The 9893-nt window shown below is 40.4% G+C and overlaps 2 protein-coding genes across 5 annotated transcripts in view; one reads left to right on the forward strand and one right to left on the reverse strand.

The window, feature by feature from the left end:
• Window positions 1-9893, reverse strand: part of L3MBTL3 (l(3)mbt-like 3 (Drosophila)) — a 232181-nt gene that overhangs the window by 210467 nt on the left and 11821 nt on the right. For 2 of the 3 annotated variants that reach the window (XM_019520294.1, XM_019520296.1), the window contains exon 2: window positions 476-587. In XM_019520294.1, coding sequence (XP_019375839.1) covers window positions 476-587 — 112 coding nt within the window. Of the gene's footprint in view, window positions 1-475; window positions 588-9535; window positions 9669-9893 lie in introns of those variants that run through there. The other variant, XM_019520295.1, reaches the window with a different exon arrangement.
• TMEM244 (transmembrane protein 244) overlaps window positions 9550-9893 on the forward strand; it is a 103717-nt gene continuing 103373 nt past the window's right edge. The window contains exon 1 of one of the 2 annotated variants that reach the window (XM_019520298.1): window positions 9550-9631. In XM_019520298.1, coding sequence (XP_019375843.1) covers window positions 9601-9631 — 31 coding nt within the window. In that variant the 5' untranslated portion in view covers window positions 9550-9600. The remainder of the gene's footprint in view (window positions 9632-9893) is intronic. The other variant, XM_019520297.1, reaches the window with a different exon arrangement.

Here is a 9893-nt window from a genome sequence, read left to right on the forward strand (position 1 = left end):
CCCCCTCTTTTATACAGGTCTTTCACACAATGAGACACAGAAAAACAATTCAAAAAAAGATACTATATGGTCATAAAAATGACAAGTTACAGGCATTACCTTTTTGTTACTTAAACCGAAAAGACTGGAAATTGACAATATCACACTGAGCACACTGTTCAGTCTAAGCTTCTGATTTGATCTTCTTTCATTTAAAATGTATTAGTGCTAATTCTGTATGTGTATATGGTAGCTGCCATGTCGGTAAACATAATGGAATCAAGACCTTTCATAGCTAAAAGCATGTTCTTTTTCCTTAACCTGAAGAACCAGACTTGTAATTCACAGTTGCAAGGATTCATATCTTCCACAGATGAAGCACAGAGACCTTCACTACACATACTGACCAGTGAGTTACATGTATTCCCTTTTCCCTCTGCACTTATCAAAATAACATTTTATTACATTTATTCAAAATATAAATTTCTTATCTTACCTTCAGATCACTTCCTGGCAAAGTACCTATGCCATCCTTCCAGTCCATAACACTAAATACATCAAACTCTTGGCCACTTCCACTTGAGGCAGATTCATTCATGATGCATGCACTGAAAAATAAATTGGAAATATGAAAATGCTAACAACAATTTGATGTTCAAATTCATGGACATTTTTTCAAGCATACTCTTTATAATTAATATCAAACTGCCCTGCACTCACACCCGCATTGCCCAAACCCTGCTTTCCAATGTGCTTTAAACATGAGTTAACATCATGAAACACAAGGAGAAAATCTTTTGGAATCCTTTTAAAAGTAATACCAGAAGTCTATCCACCATTCATTATTGAGGCTGAACTGGAGGGTTATCAAAAAATTTGAATTGTAAATAAGGTCTCATGGGAAAAAGTATCATTTTTTGGGAAGGCAAAACACAAACACAGTCTTTAATAAGTATGTTAAGAACTGATTAAGAGAACTAGCTTGTTCTTAATATCTAGGAATATGTTTAGGCAGGTTCCTTATCCAACTCCAAATTAAACCTCTTGCTTGAAATTGGCATAGTTTTGCTGGATGACTCAGGGGAAAAAAATCAAGTATTTATGGATGTGAAGATTCACAAAATATTTTATACAAATATATTTGATTATATACATTGCTCATACAGAGTGGATTCCTGTCTTACTGGACTTAATTTTACTAGATCTCTTTTTACTTCACTGTAGTGGAGCCAGAAGACAAAAGATCTGTTTACCTTTATAAATAATGGATTTCAATGCCCTTTCCTGCTGGAGGAGTTTCTCTCAAATCAGTAACACAAGCAATAACAGTTATACACCACTTGTCACTGTTCCCTCATTGTAAACCACTGCCCTTACAATCACAAAAGGGTCATCAGTTACATTCAACTGCAAAAAATGCTAGCAGCCATTTGTCAAGAAAGGCTGTTAACTTTTCCTCCTCTTGCAAACCTAAGAATATTAGCAGTATGGGCCTGTGCTTGATTTTGTCTGCTTCACAAGAAAACAAAGTCAATTTAAGTACTTCTGTGCTCTGCACAACAGCAAAATTAATAATTTGTAGCAGACATATTAGCTTATCCTTTAGTTTGCAAACAATTCCATTAGCAACTTATTTTTTCCTCAAGTGTATTTAATACTCATATTTGTATAAAATATTTTTGAGGTAAATAAACATTTTGAGAGTCTCTAGAATTCACTTCCTGCCTTTTGACACTATTTCACTTAAACTCTTCCTACAGAATGTTTGCAAACAGTTTGTTAAAATGATCAATATTTGAGCATCAAAATATTAGTCAGTTTTGTATTTGAGCATGTAGGTCATAAGGTACTGTTTCTATTCCCCAACTGTTTGAAAACTACTTGTAGAGTTACCTTGGCTTAAAGGTTCAAAACCCACTTCCTGCAAATATTCATCTAAAAAATCTAGTGTTTCCATAAATGCTAGTCTAAGCAAATTTATTCACTACACCAGTAACAGAAAGCAGATGGAAGAGAGGTGTGAACACAACCAAAGTTAATTCAGGTCTGCTGAAAGTTTCTAAGGAAAAAATTGAGAGAGAACAATGTTTCAAGACACTAAACTAGTTCTGCTATAGGAAAACTATTCCATTTCAGTTTGGGCTTTTTAATTTGTAAAATTAGTATGAGCAACTGCATTAGGTCAAGATTTTACATCTGTCTTTACCTTAGAACTGGACATGATACTTAAAGTCTCCACTTCTATGTCCCCAACTGTGATTGTAGCCTTTTCATTTCTACATTTCCCTCCAATTTTCTAACAGAAATGCTGTTAGAATTTGATTCTGCCACCCTTACCCTCTTGCCTTACTTTATTACAGTGTTTCCCAACCAATGTGCCGCAGCACGAAAGTGTGCCGTCAGAAATGAACAGGTGTGCTGCAAAATTTTGCCGTGACAATGAGCTACGATGAGCTACAATAGGTATGAGGATGGGGAATGCCTTAACAGGTGTGCCGCGGAAAAATTTTATTAACTTAAGTGTGCCTCGGGCTGGAAATAGTTAGGAAGCACTGCTTTATTAACAGTCTCACTGAAAACACACCACCAGCAAGAGACTGGGGGCATAATCAGGACCTCAGTGAGGAATTATCTTGCTGGGATCCTTTGACCGTAGCTGACTTCCTGCCCATGGGGCAGGGGGATGGACCCGATGATATTCCGAGGTCCCTTCCAGCCGGAATGTCTACGAGATCTATGAAATCTATGAATCAGTATCATGAAGAAAACGTGTGCGTTCATCAGACCCATGTGATAGATGGGGCTCAAAGATGAGAAAGGGGCGCCAAAGAGGACCTTTTGACAAAACCTTACATCGTTTTTAAACAACTCTGAATTGGCAAGCTGAAACAGATGATTTTTAAGAAGCTTTTCTTCACTTCAATTATTCTACATAAAAAGGTGTAAAAAATATGCCCTAGGTGCATACATAATTATTTTATATGTACCAGTAAACAAACACCATCTCAATATAAACTAAAAATTCCCAGACCTTCAGGAACTGTCCTTTGACACCCTCACCTTCAACATCCCTCATCTGAAGGTCAACAAATATGAGCTGTTTGCCTAAAGAAAAAAGTGAAATCCAAGGCTAAGCCCCACTAAGAATCCCATCTCCAACATGCAGATTTATCATTCAAGACAGACTCAGTGGATCCAAAATGTGACAACCATAAAGAAACAGGAAGTCTCTCAGAAAAACATGACCAAAACCCGTAAATGCCTAACTAACTTGGATTGTATCTGGAAACAAGATGAAAGCTGATGCCCTCGCCTTCTACATGAATGCCTTAGCTAAGCTTCTCTCTGAGCTGAACTTCCAGGTAATCATAAAATATCCCTTTGCTTAAAGCACATTGCGGTAATCCAATCTATAGGTTTATTTGTTATAGTGCAAGTTGTTCCAATTGCTCCCACTGAAAAAATGACAATGGAAAGAGGCCATAAAGATTGCAGCAGCTTGTTCCCTCCAGAGAGACAGCACCTTGGGTGAGAGGGTGACAGTGGTTACAGCAGTGTCCTTAGAGTCCACTTGTGCTACTCTCAGCACTGAAAACACTCTGTAACAGTGTCATTTGAAGAGAATGAGTTAGGGAAGAAGGAAACCTAAAACCTAAATCTACTTATCCTTGACATCTATTTAAAGAGAAAAAAGTAAAGAGAATATTGACCATTTAAGTCTATAGGGTAATGTTTGTTCTCCTCAAACAAGCCACATACATTTTAATTTGATTACCGCTATCAGTCCACTGCTGCCTAAAGCAATAATGAATACATTTTGTAGACTTGGCAGTTTGGCAAGAGTAAAAAATGGAGGGACCAAAAACATAAGGTTCAGGGTGAAAACCAACATTCATTATTGTTTTTCCTTCTTTTAAAAACAATGAACCTAACCTCATAGATACAATTTGTACTTTTACCCACTGGTTCTCCTTTCAGACTTCACGGCTGTCCTCTTTGCATGGTGAAAGAACACCAGGAAACAAATATTAGATTTCCCAGATATGGCTGCATTTCACAAAATATCTGCCTCCTAGATTTCTGGAGGCTGAACATGAAGAGTATTTGTACACATGCTTGTGCCACAGCACCGGGGCTGCGGTGCATGCATATGTATAAATGGTGAAATGCACGGAAGCGCTGAGAAAATGGCAGCAGTGTACTTTTGAACTAAGTCACATTAAAGGTATTTTAGTTCAAAAGTGCACCGCCACCATTTTCTCAGCACTGACATGCATTTCTCCATTTATACAAATGCGTATGATGCAGAGACACAGCACAGGGCACATCAGCTCACATGCAGAGCAGACTTGATTAATCAAGTCTCCTCCAATGCGCTGGATCTCCGGCACATTGGTGCAGACAAATTAATGTATATAAATGCCCACTGAGGATGAAACATCTGAGACTGGCAGGTCTAAACTATTTCCTCTACCCAAAATGGTAAGGAAAAAGAAACAGGCCAATTAAAGAAATTATGACAGGAATGAATAAAAGAAAAACAAAGAATAAAATCACATACTGCGCCTAAAACATAGCATATTGAAGGCTATGGTGAGCTTTATCTAATTTTCATTTTCTCATTCAAAGCTTTGATTTGTTTTATTGGAATAATACAACACTCCTTTTGCAAATCCTATCCATTACTTTATGAAAGAAATCAAAGATTAAGTAAACTTTGGCTGCAGTACTGCATCCAACTTAAGCCCAAAGCAGGGTGATATAAAAGTTAGGACACAGAATCAAGAGCTAAGTATGCCAGTTTTAAAAGCCTGAGCCAAAGTTTATTGAAGTGACATATCATCTGACCCCAGCACACTTTCCTGCTCAGGGCAGGGGGTCAGACTCAATGATCTAATAGGTCCCTTCCGACCCTGAAATCTATTAAATTTATTAAGTCAATGGGAACCCACCCCTCTTCTACTTGAGTAGTGTGTGCGCTCATAGGTCTTAGGCTAGAAATAGACCTTGCCAAATGAAGCGGATCAGCTGTGCCACAACATGTCATGGCACAGTTGATTCCTTTCACTGGGCAAAACAAATTGCCCCTTGTCTTGCCTACTGACTGTGTGGGACAAAGGACAATACATTCTCCCGGGGCTTTGGGGGCCTGATCCTGCAAACCCCAGGAAATCCCTAAGAGTGCCAGCCCAGCTTTACCCGCTTACCCAGACAGGTTCCTGGTGTTCCCAGAGCTGGGTTTGGTTAAGGAGGGAAAGTCTAGTTTTCCCTCCTTACCCAGACCTGTCCCAGAGTCTCTAGGGACCCACCTGGATAAGCGGGGAAAGTCAGGCTTTCTCCACTTGTCCAGACCTGCCTCTGGGATCTACAGGGACTCATCTGGGTAAGCAGGGTAAGTTGGGCTTTCCCTGATTACCTACACCACCATTTTTCAACCCATGGATTGCAACCCAAAAGTGGGTTGCCAGACTATATGACAAGGTCGTGAACAAACTTAAAAAATGGATCAATAAACTTTAAAAATGGATTCTCCTTTAAAGGAGAAAACTGTGGGAAACCATGGCTATTCCTTCACAGGCTGGCAGAGTTCCAGTCTGCAAAGGGATACTTGAGGCTCCCCACTCCCCACACACCCACCCACTGTACAACACACTGGGAGTTGGGGGAAAAGGGTAGCAGGTTGGGAGTGAGGGGCATCGGCAGGGCCAGGGGGCTGTTTTCTACTTAAACTATTTACTGGGCTGCAACTAGCCATCCATGTTTACAAATGGGTTCTAGTACAGAAAAGGTTGAGAACCATTGACCTAGACCACCCCAGTGGTCTTCGTAAGTGGGGAACGCTGACTTCCCCACTTACAGAGAGGTGCCCCAAGATACCACAGTCTGCCTCTCTGTAAATGAAGAAAGCCAAGCAGGTGCTCTGGGGCAACTGCCTGGAGCAAGCCAGAGACTGCAGGCTGGTCAGGCTGCCCACACTCCCCCACCACAGAGTTAATAGATGTTGGCTGTAATAAAGCGGCACAATTTATTACTACCTTTTGTTGCATCACTAATTTGCTTCTGATATGGTGCAACAAAGGGTAGGGACATCTATTTGCTTACCATTTATGCTGCCATAAAAATGTTTATGGAGGCACAAATGCGACACTGAATGATGTCTGTTTCTAGCCTTAGAGAAATTACTGTATCTATCTCAGTTTGCCATCTAAAAACATTATATCCATTAAAAATTGCAGAATCTGTTTGAAGCAGTGCTTTACATCTTAAACCTTTTTATATAAACTTTCTATTTTATACCTATTTAATATATTTTTAAAATACACAAGTATCTGAAATAAGACTGTTTGCTTTCTTTAGAAAAAACATTCATCTTTACCTGCTGAGACAATAAGAAATGCACACTCACAGAACAGTTACTTAATAGGAATGATAGAATTAAAAATTAGAGCTTCATTATTTGGGAAATTCTCCATTTAAATATTTCAAGCAAAGAAATAGGAAGGAATGTGTCAATTAAACCTACAAGCATTGTAGGGTTATGTTCTAAATGTGTCAGAAAGCAATAATAAATGGTGAATGCCAGCAAGTGCTTCAAAGTCCACATTTAAAAACTGTACCTGGCATCTACTTGCATTTTGATAATTTAAGCTATTATCCATGCAATTTACAAGGAAGTTGTAGATGTGATTTTAAACCAGCAAGTGGACCCAAGGCATCATGGATACTCAGCAATGTTGACTATAGACAAAGGATGTCATTTATTTCAAGGGACAGGCATCACTGAAATAACAGTGACAGTTGTCAAAGCTTGCTGTTACCGAAGTCAGAGTGACAGGAGATAATACACTATCCTGAGGAAAGTTAAAAAATCTGCACTATGAGGTTCTCAAAGCCACATGCAATGGCATCTACATTCCCACTATCAAGAGGGACCTCTCTCCATTGTAGTCCTCCTCCCGATACTGAATTGTATCATTGCCTTTCCATGGCCAGCCGATGCACAGCAGAACTTGGCCCAGCTGTCCGGTGTGCTGACCTAATGTAAAACTACAACAAACTGGAGTGTATTTCATATTTCCCACTCTTCAAGAATTTTCTTTCATTTTGTTTTGTGACTTAAAGGAACACCGTCAACTTGGGAGGGAGGAAAAATCAGACCTCTTGTTAAATTAAAATTGCTACAAACACCATGGTAAATTACTGCATTCAGAAGAGAATAAAAATACTTCTTTCTTGCAGTTTGCATCTTTGACAGTACTTTGTAAACATTTAGTTTCGTTATTTTTTCCTTTTTATGAAGCTTTTTAGTAGAGCAACAAAGGAGATTAGCCATTTAAAAAAAAGGAATTTATGATGGTTAAACCATCAAAGGGACTAAAGGGCAAAGAAAAAATTGGAAAATGTTAACTTGTTAAACTGACTACATTTCAGGTTGATACACTTTTAAATACTATTTCTTCCGATCTTTTTCTGTTCATTTTATTTTAGATATTTCTTCTTTCCTCTTTGCTGTATTCTCTAGGGGCACCTCCATATATATGTACCTATTTCTCAGCATATTCTCTTAAACTGTTTCCCCACAGATGGTCTCTAGCTGTCAGAAAAAATAAAGCCAATTTTTTCTGGTAGAGGTACATCCACACCAGGCCTAGTAAAGGGGTATGATGCTTTTGCTAGTACACCTACACTTGAACTGCTGCATTGCTGCTAGAAAATCTAATGAGAATGTTAGAAATCAGTTATTTACATGTGTTTGTAGAGCTGGTAAAGAACAGAGGACCCCACTCAAGGTAGCTACACAGGCACATAGCTGGTGTATGTGAATGCAGTCTAGAACGTGCAGGTGGTCATGCAGCCTACGTTAGTCTCCTACACTTTTTTAAAGTATAAGTACAGCACCATAGTAACAAGGCTTACCCAGTACAAAGTTATCCTACCAATGTAAGTCTATCACTGATGCCCCTTATTTTATTTACTGAGACCTTGTGCCCCAATCACAAAATATTTCATTTGCACTACTTGACCTGGCATGTGCTGTTATTGTCTACAAAGCCCTGCCTGAGTGGAAATTTAATCTGATCAAATCATACCTCCAAGTAAAATAGCTTTAAATCCTGTTCATTAGTTTTTCGTAATTCTTTGCACCAAATGGCCAAGTTTTATAGTAAACTTCTGCCTATTTCTATTTGTTCCCTCCCAGAGGTGGTACAGTCACCCACCCTAGCAATCTTAAAAAAAAAAAGCCTCTTGATGCCCACCTTGCTGGGGTCATCTAACCCCAGCTGTCTTTCCTGCCCAAGTGCAGGGAGGCTGGACCCAATGATCTGTAAGGTCCCTTCTAGCCCCTAAAAACTATGAAACTGAACTCTCTGGAGTGTGGTTTTTGAAGTTCTGATACTGTACTTTATCTTAGTTATATGAAAACTTCATGTTTAGGACACATGAAAACCCCACAGATAATTCCACTAAACAATTATCTGGCCATTCCCCCGATAGATTAATCACTCCTTTTCCTCTTTTGCCCACTGTGACCATTTCATATCTACCACTGAGTGGTTAATTATGAGTCCCAAGCTCTCGGATCTTAACAGTGACTCGATTATTGAATTTATAAACTTTTCCTTCTGCCACATAGTTTTCAGCAGCCCCCCGCTTTTGAAGTGTTTAGCCAGTTACTGCACAGATTCAATCACTCCCTCTGTCTTCAAAATCACTGTATTGTATAGTCATTGATCCTCAGAGCCCATCTTCCCTCCGCACACCACTCCTCTGTCTTAATTAGGAATGGTAAAAGAGACGGGCAAATGGATTAACCCACAAAAGAAAGTCAGCCTCTCAACCAGCAAACCTCCTGCTCTCTGCACACACAACAGGTGATGTTCAATTAAACTCAGCAAGTCAGAGGAAAGTAGATGTTCAGCATGCAGTCACTTTTTATACAGAGAAAAGGTCTCCAGACCTTTAAAAACACGCTTCTGGATAAAAGAGTTCCTTGACTTAATGGGTGTGACCTGCCACAAGCAAGCAAATTAAGTTTAAGCCAAAATTCATAGCAAGTAAAACAGGCATCCCAAAGACATGACAGCTCTATCAACAAGTCACTTGCTCCAGTCATTAAAAAAAAACCAGACTGTACAAACACAGTTGAAGATACACTGCCAAGAATGCCAATAACCCCAAGCTGTCAGGGTTTAAATGAGATGACTTACTGACTTCCATCTCTCTTTTCTCTTGGGTGGAAGTTAATATTAACTTAGTCAGCCAAGCTTCTGGGAATCAGATCATTTTCCTGTGTCAAGGAATTGGTCTCAACTGCATTCAAAGTTGCTTTAGAAATGCTTTTTCTGCTTTTCCAGATTAAATTGGGGGGGAGGGTAAAATCAAGGTTTGTAACAAAAAGTGGATTCAAAATCTTACCCACTTAAAACACTGGTTGCTGCCTTACAAACCCTGCTACGCACCGAGGACTGAACAACCCTCAAAGCGGCCAGGGTGCCCGAGGGAAAGGCAAAACCTGGACTGCGCTGCACGAGACAAATAGAGGAATCAAACTCACTTCCTAGTCCGACCTGCTGCTAACGGGCCCGAGCCACCACCCAAAACAGCCGAGCCTCGGAAGGGATGAAAGAACCGGGGCCTTCCTGGCTGCCAGGTACCTTCAGGGCCCTGATTTGCAGGAAGCGCCGACACCCCGCGCCTCGAGGCACTGCAAACGCGCTGCTTGCAGGGCGACCCGCGGGGCAGGGCCCCGCTCCTCCGGGGACTCCGGGCTCGGCGGGGGGCTGGGGACCCACCCGGGCGGCTCCGCGCCGCCGCCAGGGGTCCCCCAGCGGCCAGCTTTGGCGCCCGGGCTTTGCAATTATTAGTATTATGTTTTGCTGCCGCTGCTGCTGCACTTGAAACTTTCCGGAGCG

This window comes from Gavialis gangeticus, unplaced genomic scaffold (assembly GCF_001723915.1).
Source record: "Gavialis gangeticus isolate Ggan-Ray unplaced genomic scaffold, GavGan_comp1, whole genome shotgun sequence".
Classification (NCBI taxonomy): Eukaryota; Metazoa; Chordata; order Crocodylia; family Gavialidae; genus Gavialis; species Gavialis gangeticus.